We start from the raw sequence: 15,231 nt of genomic DNA, 5'->3' as shown, positions 1-15,231 counted from the left end.
CTAGCTTTTGAGTTGCTACTGAAATCAGTCTTCAATTTACCGGTTACAAGGCTAGCCAGGGTATCAATCTTGTTACACTTGTTGAATTGTTTACCATTTCTGTTTTTGGCAGTACTCTGGTCTATTCGTAGATAAGACAGATAGATAGAGGGATGAAACACGGCAACACTCAAGTGCCCCTAAATCTGATCTGTTAATATCTCTCTTTTTCTTTTTGTCTTCTGAGTAATTGCAACATTTTCTTCCCGAAGGAACCCTGACTGATTATAAGAATTAAGTGCTGATACAATCACCAATCAAAGCAATGGATCAGGTGAAAAATGATGAGAACTTACAGTAACTTCCATGACACAGCTGCCTCTCTGCAAATTAAAGTGGCTTTACTAACATGGCAGGCTAGAATGATGGTGGATGCATAGAGTGCGATTCATTCTCTTGAGGAACACAACATACTTGTGTGATGATCATTGAGGGCTTTCATACTTCAGAAAGAACTCAGGGGACTTGCAAATGTGTTTAGAGGCAAACTTTGCACCCATCGTGTTATGTTTCGTCGCAGGTCTGAACGCAAACTTGACTTGTACATCTCCTGGAATGATGCTTTTTGCACGTCAGATTCTGGATAATATTGGAACAAGCGTTACAAAGTCTGAAAGGTCTCACCTCGAAAATAGGTTTGAGGAAGTAGAACTGGGCTTTACCTCATATTCCCATCTGCCGCGGTGTACATACATACTTTGTACATGCATATACCGCTGCCTTAACACCACAACATGGTTCTCAGAAGGGCTCAAAATTCATCTCCCACTGTTTAGAATTTGCTTGCACTTGTATCAAAGGGTTCTTGAAGCTTGCCTGACTGACATGATTATATGCCAAGATATTGAGTTGATTTGGAATATTTCGAGATCAAAGGTGTAAGATTGCTTTGATCGTAGCACACGACTTTTATTCCTGAGGTGCCCAACCCATTCAGTAGTAGGCAGATAGGTAGAACGTCACATGATGATAGATTGTTCTCTAGCAATCATATTTTCCAGTGAACTGCATACGATTCACTCCACTGCTGATGATCTGTGGAGACTGCTTTGGCCTGATTTGTTGATTATCGATAATCGATTATCAATAACTGATTATAAAAATTTGCATAGCAACCACGATCGGGCATGCTCCGAAATTGTAATGCTCCTGACAAACTTTTTTTTTTTTTGGATAATATTTCGCATTTTGGAAACCTGAAATTGTGTAACTACAGCATCCATTTCATTCATTTCTTATGCATATATGTCCATTTTAGAGCAGAAATTGACAATTTTGCAGGCATATGAGAACTATGTTTTCCCTTGAACTGTATTGAGAGCCACATGTTCGACTAGCAGGGTACAGACTTCGTGATAGACTGTTGTATGGAAAGTCTTTTGCAGATAGTGGTCAGTATAAAAGGAGACTCATCATTAGTGTCGAAGACACTGTCATTCTACACATTCAAACACCATCTTATATGAGTTCAATAACCGACAAAGTTATTTTTATGTCTCTGAAACCACTAAAAGTCATAGCTGACAAACCTTAAGGGTTTCTTACAGTTGGGGTAGGGTGGTTTTTTTTATTTTTTCGTAAAGAGTTCTCACGGATGCATGTATGATTTCAGTGCCAAGGAATTGACGCGGGCTTACATCAAATCACCTCATTGCTTGCCAAAGGGAAACCAAAACTCAAATGTCACGCTTGTTAACCCACTGTCTGCTTTGAGTGCTGATAGACACAGAAAACCCCATAGCATTGTACACACTGTCCAAAGTTCCTAGTGCTAAAAGCGTTTATAGTAAATTGCCAGTTTTGCCTGATCGTAATGTGGGGCAAAGGAGGAACATGTGATAAATGTTACTATAGATACAGTATCTCATGTCCATACATCACCCCTTTAAGCAGTATTGAATTCAATATCAGCATTAGCATTGCAGTACAAGAGACATGCAGGCTGGACAAAGAATATTTAGTGACTGTGCATCGTTACAGCATGCTGTTTGTTTCAGTGCACATAAAAAATATATATTCTGACCCGACCTGCATTAGAACATACATATCAAACCATATGTGCAAGTTGCTCTGCCACAAATGAAAATATATCCCCCTGAAAGCTATTAACTGTTTTTTGTTTGTTTTTATTTTCATTTCTAACTCAATACAATTTTTCACAAGGCAACTCAACGGAATGTACATACATGTACACAACTAGAGGGCAAGTTCTATGACAAGATTCTGGCACAAAATCAGGGGAGAGGGTGGGGTGGTCTCATGTTTTTATCTGTTCTGAACCATAAAAGAGAAAAGTCCTGGTACACTGATCGAAGTCACCTGAAACCAGAATTTGTGGAATAACTTTAGAAGTCAGGATATTGGTAGCGAGATAAAAATACCAGCCAGTTTCCGCAAGTGTCGAATATTGTATGTCAGTTTTCTTGGGAAACAGGAAAGATTTGTTTGTTTTGACTCTTCGAGGGAAAATTTTGCCATCTCAAGAGATCAGACTTGCCTCCATGTTGAGTATTTCCTTTTGGTTCATCTGTGCAGTAATTGTTTGATGGGGGGGGGGGGGGGGGGGGGGGGCGGGGACCCAATGAATTTAGGCCAGGGAATAACATCACGTTAAGTCCCAACTACCCATTTTCTGCCTAGCGTTTAAGCCCAAAACTTTTCTGAAGTTCTCCTTTCTTTCTACTTGAAGCATAATACACACAATGACTCTCATGCGGCCTAGGTGCAGGTGAAACATTCTTATTCAGATGTCAAAACTGATCAATTTACAACATGTTACTGATCTGTTTTCTTCTCTTTTATAACTTGCTTTGTGCTATGACCCCGCCCCCCTCTAAATGCAAACTTCATCAGAACTGAGAGATTATTTTGTTTGTGGTGACTGTTACAATTATTTGGCAAATCTCTTGAATGTACTTTACATCCCTGCTAACTTACTAAACTACTCCAGTCTGATCGTCCCTTTAAAATCAAGCGGGACAAAAAAAAAAACAACAGCAGATGAGACTACAAGAGAGAAAGAGAGAGAGAGAGAGAGAGAGAGAGAAAGAGAGAGAGGGAGAGAGAGAAAGAGAGGGAGAAAGAAAGTGAATTTGAGACTGATTAATGAGACAGCCTAAACTGCAACTATACGTGAGCAGTTGTTTCGCCATTTTCCCCAGCACTCAAAACTTATCCATTTTCTTGGCCTCACTTCTACGAGAAGCTGGCCACATTCAGGAGTCTGTGGGGGTGAAACAGACTTCCCCGAATAGGTTTGATTTGTCTCTCGATCCACTACAGACGGGTGGGTATTACTGTATACGCCAAATATTTCACGAGGTTTTTAGTTTCGCGAATTTTGCGAGTCAGGTGCCACTCGTGAACTTAAAGACACCTGAAAATATTGACTCTGATCACGCTATAAATGTGACGTACGCATGTACTCTTCTCCATTACAGTACAGGACTCCATGATCGCGAATCTAACCACTCGCGAAACCGTCAGGAATTCCCGATTCACGAAAATTTAGACTCACGAAATATATGGCATATACAGTAAATGGGGTGCCGTGCTTCCTCAACCTTAATATCGTTGGGTGCCCGTGCATTGGCCGCTAACGCAATACAATTTGTATTGCGTTAGCGGCCAATGCACGGGCACCCGACGATATACAGTGTAACTCTAGCATTGGAAATCGTAAAACGGTGTACACAAAATTCAACGAATCAGAAGTGGGGGAAAAAAAAAAGAAATCCCAAAAGACGAAACAGAACAGCCAACGTATTGAGACAGCAGACAGAGACGTCTACAATCTGCTATTTTGAGACATCCGCCCCTCCCTCCATAACCACATAATTCTGAGATTCACCACAATTTTTCCGTCTCTTGTTCTCTATTGTTTGCATTGTGCAACTGTCAACAAAAGCCAGATCGGGTAGTACTCTGAGGGGATTCCCCCGAAATAGGCCTGTCAGAGTCAGTTCACCGCTGCGATCACATGGACGGGCACAGGTGAGCAACTGTGGACTGTGGACCCAGCCTGGGCCCATCTTGACACTCATTTCCTGATCTTGTATCACCGGGTACACTCTCCCTTCCATATCCCCCTTCCATATCCCCCTCCCCCCCCCCCCCCCCGACAATTCCCCCTGGAAAAAAGAGAAGAAAATACTGAATATACTTGCTTATTACAGTATACATAATGAACAATGAAATGCGACTAGCACTATGATTATACAGAGTGCTCTTTTCCTTCACAGTAGCATACCAACAGTTAAGGCTATTTTGCATGGACCCTCTGCACGAAAGTTGCAGGATATGGATGGAGTGATAGTCTGACTTACTATAATGACAGTGATAGTTGCTATGTATGATGTTCTACCACTAGCCTCCCTGCAGATTACAGTGCATGCATTGCGTGAGGCATCGCGTGAGATTCTGTATTCCAGGCTCTTGAAAGAGGCGCAAGATGCATCATGCTGCAGTGTTAGTGCTGACAGCGCAAACCTGGATCTATGGAGCTGGATCAAGGCACTACTGTATGTACTTTTAATATCCCATTGCCTTGGAAATGCATGCCCCGCCCACTTTCACAAGATCCAGCATTCTGTGAGTGTGATAGTGACAAAGTTCCCCCCCCCCCCTTCGTACTCTCACAGGTACTCAAAGAAGAGAATCATATTTCTACCGCAAATACATTGATGCCACTAGCATCAAACATAATAGATGACACGGATTATATTCCTATGTGTTTACATAGGTGACTCTCAAAACGGCGGTTGAACAGTCAAATATACTTCACGATGGTTTCCATTATCACTCAGAAAGTGGAAGAACAATAATCGTCACTGGGGCGACAAGACCTCGTATCTACAAAATGTCATATGTTCAGGAGAGCCAAATAACATGGCGGCCAAAGCACTGTGGCAAATGGGATAGCCTTTCCTTTGACAAGCCGTGGTGGCTTCATTTATGGAGTAAGACAGTTGGGAGTTGGACAGGACATCACTTAACCCATCATTTGACCATTAATCCAAAAAAGTCATTTTCACCAAAATTGCAGATACAAGGTCTTGTCACCCCAGCGACTGTCCCTGGATTCATTCTCAAATTTCCTTTGTGAGAAACTGAGCTTGACTACAAAATCTATTCCTAAGCAGTGTAACAAACTTTTGTCCTTTCTCTTTTTCAAGCATGAGTGCTGGGAATGCAAATGCGGATGTGTGTTGGTGTAAGAGCAGAGCAGTCTAGCTTATAAAAACAAAAAGTCATCTATACCTTCTGTTTTTAAAGGGTGATTAGGATGAGAGAGGGAAAAAAAAAATCCTCAGTAAGACTAGACAGGGGATTAGTCGAAGCAGAGCGGCAGGTTAAATATATTGTGCTGCGTGATCTAAATTTTGCTCTCGCGCGTTGCGGCAAGTTTGAGCAGAGCAGGAGGGCTGGAACCGTGCACAGGTGATGATAGGTGTGCAGATGTCGAAGGGGGGGGGGGGGGGATGGTTGGGGTGGGGAGGAAAGAAGAGGCACGAACGCAAGGTATGAAAACATACACGATGACGTATGGGATGGGACTAAGGGAAAGGAGACAGGGGACGTGATGACAGAAATACATATCGAAGGGAAGAGTGAGGAAGCCATAGAATGAACCGATAAGAGAGAGCACTGGAGATTTACGTGAAAATTAGACGGAGCAGCGTCGCAAAAGTGAGGAAAGAAATTGCACGCAGGTAAGAGAGATAGCTCCAGAAGGCAAGGGTGATGTTCAAGCCATAAGCGAATATTTTTATACTTAGATTCTATGCAGAAATAATGTGATACAGAGGTTATTCAATACAAGAAATCGACCGATGCAGAAAGGTATAAGAATGAATGAAGAAATGAAGGAAGGAATAAGCGAGTGAATGAAGAAATAAAGGAAAGAAGTGAGGGAGTCTATGGGGATTGAGGATATGTATGAATGAAGTTTAAGTCATCGGTTTGTAGTTTCAGATTTGCAAGGAATGTGAGTGACAGGGAGGAAGGTGTAATGGAAAGATTTGTAAGGGTGTGATGATGGGGGAGGAGAGGAAGCAATGTGGGATGGGATGGGTGTAAGGAAAGATAATGATGATGATGATGATGATAATAATGGTGATGGTGATGGTGGTGATGGTGATGGTGATAGTGGTGATAGTGATGATGGTAATGATGGTGATGGTGGTGATGGTGGTAATAATGGTGACGATGGTGGTGATGATGATGGTGGTGATGATGATGATGGTGATGATGGTGATGATGGTGATGATGATGATGATGGTGATGAGGATGAGGATGAGGATGAGGTGGAAGAAGAAAAAGAGGAGGGGAGAGGAAGGGGAGGAAGGGGAGGAAGAAGTAAGGAAGAAGAGGGGAGAGGAGGGAGGAGGTGATGAAGGAAGAGAAGGTGGCAGACGAGGATGATGAAGAGAAGGAGGAGGAGGAGGATGAAGGTGAAATGTAACCTGTGCGTTCCAGGGAGCGAGTGCGTGACAGGGTTCCGGTAGTGCGGGCCCCGCCGTAGTAGCGGGGCAGAGCGGCGCGTATCGGCCCACTAGCCCAGAGGAGATGGAAGAGGAAGAGCAGAGAGGGCAGCCGCAAATTTCCGTCGACAAACTGGCACTGACCTCGTGTTGCTGAATGTTGTACTGCTTGCGGAAGAATTGAAACACGCCCTTGGGGGACGGCTGCTTCAGGGGGGCGGAGGAATGTTCAGATGCGATGTCAAGAGCGGTTGGTTTACAACAAGTGATGCAGTTCCAGTTTAATCATTCAAACAACACCTATCCTTCGATGATACAAAAGCCCTAACCATAATTACTCTAGATGTAATCAATGAAATAAAAGCCCACAAGCTATTGCTAAATTGAGTTACACTACCCTTTTTGGCTTATTTCTCATTTAAAAGTAGTTTCATAATTTCAGAGACGGAACAGAAATAGGGGCTATCTTTTAATGAAAACAACTCAAGCATAATCACACATTTATATGTGACCTACTTCATAACTTGATCACAGTATGAAACCAATATTTTACTGACTGCATTGAATTGTAACCCCATGAATATCCAGAGCCTAAACACAACAGTGAAATAAAGCCATAAGTATTTTACATATTTGAATGGACTATTAGCAGGAACACACTTGGCTGTATTTTCACATATATATAATATATGAATTTCTTGATCATGCAACATACCTAGCATTTGCAAAATGTTTACTACATAGAGAGGATACAATTAGCGGAAGTAACCCAACATGTCAGTGGTATTGTGAGATATTTTTCCCTTCCCTCCCCTTCCCTCCACCCCCTTCCACTGCACACGTGTCCTAGACGGTGACTTCTGATTGGTTAAAGCATGTGAAATGCACCTGTATGTTTCATACCTGACTATGTGATGAGCTAATGGGTAGATGTAACTGCTAGTGAAACAAGAGGGGAGGTTACACATGCAATGGTGATTATGGACGTCAATCAAAAAACTATAAATTTCGAATAGGCCTTGGGTGTACATGCACTCTATTCTGTGCCCTTGCAGATTTGTAGTATTATTTCCCTAAATCCTTCAAAATTTCATTCCAATTTTTTTTCACTTATGTCATCCAGAGTAACCCGGATGCTGACTTGTGATTTGCCTAAGACTTACCTGATCTAGCGATACTAATTCCACATAAAAACGCCAGCAATGTAAGGAGAAAGATGCTTTACTACCCTTTTGAAAGGAGTGGATTTGTCCCCCCCCCCCCATCCCCTCCCTAGCCCCAGTGAAGACCTTTTTGATTTCTCTTTCTCTCCCAAACAGATTTAGATCCGTGGAATCCAGTTTTGCCCGTGTTAGTTCTTGCTACAGTACATCTGGCAAGACACGGCGGATAAGCTTTCTGATTGTAAAAGAATAACTCTCAGCATAAAAATAGGTACAGGCATCAGTATACTAGAGACGCAATGAATGTTTGACTTGTTTACATCATCCATTGATACGAATACAAATTGGAACTGAAACCGAATGTTTTACACTGAATAACGATGGCTTACACGAAAAAATGGGGCAAGCACTTCAAAGGAAACTTGTAATACGAGTGTGTGACGGACGAAATGATGGCAAACCGTTTGGACTGGCGGAGGTACATATCTGTATGACTTTATCAGATCTCATGCAGGAAAAATGAATGATCGTTGCAGTGGTTTAGATGTTAGATGATTGATCAAAAGCCTTTGCATGGTTGCCATGAAGGCAGTCAATGGGGCAATATTGAGGTATTGCCAATGACTTCTTTTTCAGTGGATAGCATCTAATCCATCCTAAACAATGTACATTCGCATAAATATGTAACGGAAAGATTAAAAACGACACCTGATTTGCCACTCGGGCTACAAAAATTTTACTTGCACTACACTTCATACCACTGGCCAATTCTTTACGAAAAGTAAGCCACAATTTTCAAAAGTCTCTCAAAAGACAACAATCAAACATTAATCCACCCTGGGGGGAGTTCTAAGAACAATGTCCAAATTGTATTAACACTGATATGGTAAAGAACATAAAATGTTCGTCTGTGTCTGGAGACTTATAACTGATTCCGGTACTAAACAAGATTTCAAAAGGCAACACCACAAAGGTTTGGACAAAAATTAGTGTGTTCTAATTGCTGTGTCATACTGTACGTACAACAATACAGTGCTACCCCTAACCCCTCCCACTTAACCATCCCCAAAAACCCAACTCCCGCAAATACTCACATTTACAGGTAGTGGAGACGTCACAATACGCTTGCTGTCTGTTGGCTGGCTGCCGCTAGGAGGTAAGGCGGGGTTCAGGATTGGGGGCGGCGGGGTCTGAGGCGCGACGTTACTGGTTCCTGGGGGCCTTCCGAGTAATGTTAACGCTACATAGGGTCCAGCAGCTAAAAGAATGCAAACATTGAGGGGGCTACACACCATGGACTTGGCCAGTCGAAGTCCTCTTGGACTCCCGTTTTCAACCATACAAGAAAATTGGTGATCATGCAACTGTAACTGAAACTTTAACAAAGGTTGTTGTAAGACCAACTGCCAGGCTCCTACAATGCTTGAAAACTCACTTGCCAACCAGACCAGAGGAAAAAAAAAATGGGCACAATATGCAGCATAAGAATACATTTGTTTCAATCTAATTTGTGAAAATGCTGTTAGGAGTAAGTGCAATTTAGATCTCTTTAGAACTCCATAAGTTACAATATATTGTTAAAAAGATTGTGCCAAGATAGCGAGCACATTCGCGGCACATTCCTTCATATTTCAATTCAGTTTGCCTTCTTTGCAAGAGGATTAATAAAACATCAAACAAATTCGTATTGCCTTTTTCCTTTCCACAATATTCCTAATGGGAAGTCCTTACAATGATAAGCACATGGTCTGTCTAACCCTTTGCATGCTGTGAATGCTGATTTGACACAGAAAACCCCACATCCTTGTTCATACTGTCAAAAGTCCCTGGTACAGAATGAGTTAAATAGTAAAAACACAGTCTTTTTAACTTACATTTGATCATTTGAACCACCTCCAAGTGGTTTGAAGATGTGACGAGTGTTCCATTAACCTGCAGGAATCAAATAAAAACAAACAGCAAAATAAAAACATTAATTTTGCTGGTTCATCTTTCCTTGTTAAAGGTAAAACATAGTCTCCATATATGCATGCAGAAACTGTCAATTTTCTTTCTCTCAAATGTGCATACAGAAATGTGTGAAATAACAATATGATAACACAATAGTTACGTTCAGACGATGATTTCTAACCTCGAAGATAAGTTCTATGGAACGTCAAGTGTTGCATGGTTGATTTTGTTACCAAATCAGTCATTTTGTTGACGAAATCGCCATTTTGTCACAAAATTGGTCATCTCGTGACAAAATCGACTGTGTGACACTTGGCACCCCATAGAACTTATCCTCAAGGTTAGGGAATCACCACCTGAACGTAACTAATGTCAGATGGGTAACGACAGAAATGCAACGTAGGACCTAATAAATACAAGGGTTTTCCTGTAGTGTTATTTGTTCATGGAAGTCATGCAACAAATTACAGAAAATTTACTCATCACTATTGTTGGAAATTATTAGGCACATCACTGATGTATTCCAAAACAGAAATCAAGCTGGCCCTCGAGTGTTATTTTGTTGAGTGAAAATTCACTCTCCCCATTACCCTTATGGCCAGCTGTGGGCACCAGCTGTGGGCAAGCAAGCGGGTCGACAAAGCTCAGTGAGATCTGTGTACTCATGAAAAAAAACAAAAACACACACACAACAACAACAACATACACACACACACACACACACACACACACACACACACAAATGAAATCTTGGCATGCAAGCCCATCGCCAACATCCCACTACCATTCAAAGGAGATGAAAAGGTGCACTTAGCACTTAGCTGCCCACAATTAATGGTGGAAAAAGGTATTCACCAAACCCCACCCACTCATCATAAACATACAAATACGGATCTATGCATTAAAAATGAATAAAATAAAAATCAATATCCCATCATCTGCTCCCAGTAAAAAGTCTTCTCAATGGTGGAGCTCAAGGTGCACAAGATGTAACAGCGAGCTTTCTATCCACAACGTAAATGCTAAGATGACACAGCCTACGTGGTTGGACAATGGAAACAGCTGTGTTGCGCATGTGCAGAACACCACTTCTTTTTTTTTTTCCTAAATAGCGTCATCTTAGCTTTCGCATTGTACGGCTAAAGCTTGCTAATAATCAAAGAACAGAACCAAAACTACAATTTGAATCAGGCCAATCAAGTATAAGGAAGAGAATGCATTTTTTGTCAAAGAACAGGACAATGGGCAGTTTGCTAATCTCATGTCAGGTATCATCCAGACGACTTACTCCTCAAGAAACATAAACTAAGGGCTATACCCCTTCAACACGAAGCCTTAGTTACTCACCGATGCATTCTACTGACTTCATCAACTGCTCTGCATTACAGGGAGTCCATATTCATTATTTTCATGATTCATTGATGTTAATACAGGGCTTGACTTTCAACTTTTTCTCCTGTGGCCCTTATCTTTAAATTTGAAATTTTGATGGTCCACAAAAGAAATGTAAGAGCCCAAAATAAAAGCACACATAACAATCTACTCTCAATCTTACTAGTCCAATTGGGCCACTAAAACACAACTGTCTGGAAAACTTGGGGGCCTGACATCAATTCTTCGTGGCCCTGGGCCACCAGGCCACTACTATTGTCAAGCACTGTAGTACTATGCCAACCAAGTTCTATATCTTGTTATGTTTCTATCATACGTACACTTTTGAGTCATGTTCAGTGAAGGGGCATAATATTTGCCAAGACCAATGGAAACAAATTAGTACCCCTTTCATAAACTCATCCTCCAATTATCCGCATAAGAATAATGCGGACAATTCAATAAAAAATGCGTTCACAAACTCTGAAAATTATCCGCATTTTTTTTACGAGTACCCGTCCTGAAAAAGGCGGATAATTGTCATGGTGACTGCACACGTCCCTCCTGCGGGAAAGACAGGTGACGTTTGACCGCACCCCGGAAATTATCCGCATTATTTGGGTTTGCGTTCATACACTCCAAATCTGGTCCCGATGCTGCTATTATGCGGATAATAGAAGGGTCGAAATAAAACGCATTATTCTTCCCCCGTTCCAATTTTACGACCAAATGTTGTGGATATTATCCGCATTATTGAGCAGAAATTGTGTGCATCATACATAGGATGCTGTTTAAACCTACCATACACAGTCATGACTGTCACGCTGGTCTTGGGGGGGGGGGGGTAACATTGTGGCAGCTCAATTCAAATCTCAAGAGGTAAATGAATTTTCATGATTGAGCTGCACAGTTATATTTACACGGGTGACATAAAAACAACAACAACAACATTCCAGCACACTGGAAGTTTTAAAAATCATACTCTCAATATCAAAACATCTATGACTGTATATCATTATGTCAATGAAATGTTTATCAAACAGTTCATTCAAGTACTAATGTCCATGGGAAAAATTGCATATGGTTTGTCTTGTTACTTACAAATTGTCACTTCTTTTGTGAGCATCAAAACTGAACTATCCATATTTACCAGCAATTTTGACATAGCTTGAATTACTGTACACAATAGCAGAGACACTGCTAGCATGACCTTGCTAAAAATGAAAACCTTTCCAAACAGCACCTTTAAAAACTTGATAACAGAACCTTGATAAATCAATCCCCCTGCCAAAAGCCCCTTTCCCTGTTAAAAAATAAAGAAAGAAAAGAAAAATACTATCACTACCACTATAATGATGAAGACTACTTCTGTTTCAGGACAAATCTTAATATCTTCTCGAAACCACTGACACTAATCCTAGCGGATTATGTAGAGTGACAGACCGAATGACGTACGAGCTTATCTCCCTCGGTAGCCTTCCCAAGATCTTCACCCTTTTTCTTCTTCTTCCACTGTTTCTTCCGCTGCGAGAATGCCATATTTCCGAAAAAAAAAAAAAAAGGAAAGAAAAAGAAACAAAAAAATCACTCCTTTACAGTCCAGTCACGTTCACAATAATAATCCACAGATATGAATCCATGGGATAAGACGATGAAACAAGACACAGTAACAGTCTTAGCATGGATTCTGCTTGTACATGCAGGCTACTCTGGGTTTAACGTCTCCTGCAATGACAATGAGAACACGGAGAAGCTGGTTTCAGCTGTCGAAATTGAGAAAACAAAACCACCAATGAATTAATGAGACTGCAAGGGCTGTAGTTTGTCGAGGTGGTTCGTCTCTCGAGCAATAAATGACCCGACTCAATATGCACAGGTTTCCTCTCACAATATCGGTATCTACCAGTGTTGATCGTCCATCGCAAAGTTCAACAAATGAATTCCTACTCCACTCCAGCAAGAGCGACGAAGCCTCATCATTGTGCACTATACCACAGCTCAGCACGGATCTTTTGAGCAGCGTTCTGTGAGATATATGTACACAATGCTCATGTCTTGAACTTTCGATTGGGAATCATGTCTCCCGGTGCAAATCAATCCAGCACTTATCGCAGATGCCGCACCACAGCCTCAGTATGCCCCTTCGATCGCCGTCCATCTCCGCCGAGTTTGTCAATAGACTCTCCCCAGCTTATCGCTTCACACCCTCCATCTTCAACTCCTCTCCCCCTATCCTGTCCCTTCCCCTCCGTCTTCTTTCCTACCATCTACTAATGGATCCATTCCATTTCCATACACGCATATTTGATTTTTGCCGGTCGTGCCGTGCTCCCGCAGCTGTCAATATCCTCGCAGACGCAGGCGCTCGTCGTGCATCACGCCAACGTTGGGCATCTATCCTCGAGAGGATTAAGCTAACGCGGGGGATCGAGGGGAGCAAATGTACCAAAGCCCAATTCAATCTTGTGCCAGATTAATCCCAAGCCACAACTGACGATGTTGTCAAATCGAGGGGGGTCTCCACGGACGCCATCCCGTCAAACTCGTTTCTCCCCGTGATCATCACGAACAATTTCCTTCCATCGTCCAGCGATACATCAAGCTCGACCAACACTCTGCCGGACGGCAATTCAGTTAAAGTAACACCTCGCAGATTCTACAGCTCTCTCCTTAAGGGACCTGTTTTCATCTGATGAGCAGTCGGTCAGGAAGAGGATGCAAAATCCTCTGAATGCTTCGTGCTTGACGATGAGGAACCAGCGGCAGGTCATCAAACACATCAAGTGTGCTCCTTCCCTTCAAATCAATTACAGTCACAACAGGCAAAAAAATGCAATAAAGAAAGATCTCACATGGCAAAATTTGCAGTCCCGTCATCCTCAAAATAATGAAGGGAGCAAATCGGGACTCTGCAGCGATCTGCAAGCAAACCACTTCTCTCCGGAAAACAAATCTGCCATTCTCTTGGGTGGAATTAATTAATAGTCCCTTTCTACATCACCACCTTGGGGCACTTGACCCAAGCCACTGCATAAATCCATCAACTTGAGTGACATGCATTCCTTCATATGTTGATAAAAATCCAACATTGATCTTTATCATGATGTCTCTTTCATGCCACTTCAGAGGAAAAATAACAGAAAGCCCCCCCCCCCCAAAAAAAAAAGGGGGAAGAAATATGAAGATTATATAAACAATCCTGTTCATTTGCATGCATGAATGTAATTTGCATGCATGAATTTCATGTATCTCACCTGAGAGGTTACTATACAGGAAGACATTTTTCACACAAATATTTTTTCACGTTTGGCTGGGTAAGATGAATTCCACGTGTCTTTTAACTTTGCAGAATCAAAGATACAATTAATATCACAAAAGCAAGATATGTGGGTGCTTTTTTAGTTTTGAGCTGGTTTCATGTCGCACAAAATGGGCAAAACTTTCTGTACCACCAAAATTTCTTCCTTCACAGTATCGCACCAGAAACATGACTCCAACAACCCTAATAATACGATGCTGATGATATATGACCCATTCGCTTTTGTCATTTTCGGAGCAAATTACAAGTGGAATTAAAAGAATGATGACAAGGATATCTATTACAGAGGTTTTCTTTTAAAGGGATATCTTACACTCTTAAAACACACGGACAAGACATACACAAATTCACATATAAAATTACAACCCTCCTTTACTGCACAGGACCGCTCCCGTGAATTAATGACTGCAAAAAGACTAGCCCCGTATCGGGGAGGGCATATGGCATTTCAATTTCTACCTGAGCCGAGGCACTGTACCCAATCAGCCACTTTATGAATTAGCACCATTATCCGGGACGATCCCACCATATTACGGTGGTCACAGATGCGGAACACACGGGGCGGCCCTGCCTTCCCGCAACTTGCAGGCAAGCGAGGGCAGCGCACCAGAGCTAGAGGTGAAGAAAGTGTGATGACACCTGTCAACGTCCAGCAATGGTCAAGAATCCTCAAAGGTACAGAGCAGGACACCTGGTTAACCCATTTCAATCCAAGACTCATCATAGTACTCAGACCGACATATACCTATTGGTGTTGTACTACGCAGGCATGAAACACCAGAACCACTGGTTATATTTGAATACCAGTAGCTTGTTCTCAAATTTGAAAACAAAACAAAAACAACAACAAACAAACAAACAAACAAACAAACAAACAGAAAACAAAAAAGAGAAAAATAGCACTGTA

The 15,231-nt window shown here is 41.8% G+C and overlaps 1 protein-coding gene across 1 annotated transcript in view; it reads right to left on the bottom strand.

Moving 5' to 3' along the window:
• The window catches only part of LOC139720496 (rho guanine nucleotide exchange factor 11-like), a 219,763-nt gene that overhangs the window by 96,152 nt on the left and 108,380 nt on the right, over nucleotides 1-15,231 (bottom strand). Inside the window, exons 6-8 of the mRNA XM_071631850.1 lie at nucleotides 9,559-9,616; nucleotides 8,779-8,942; nucleotides 6,666-6,725 (exon numbers count right to left, since the gene is read on the bottom strand). Of these exons, the coding sequence (XP_071487951.1) occupies nucleotides 6,666-6,725; nucleotides 8,779-8,942; nucleotides 9,559-9,616 (282 nt within the window). The remainder of the gene's footprint in view (nucleotides 1-6,665; nucleotides 6,726-8,778; nucleotides 8,943-9,558; nucleotides 9,617-15,231) is intronic.

The sequence above is a fragment of the Diadema antillarum genome, unplaced genomic scaffold (assembly GCF_040938485.1).
Source record: "Diadema antillarum isolate AM-2024a unplaced genomic scaffold, OU_Dant_1.0 scf00000128, whole genome shotgun sequence".
In the NCBI taxonomy this organism is placed as follows: domain Eukaryota; kingdom Metazoa; phylum Echinodermata; class Echinoidea; order Diadematoida; family Diadematidae; genus Diadema; species Diadema antillarum.
Note: the sequence above shows the minus strand (reverse complement) of the source record. Positions and strands in the feature narration are given on the sequence as shown.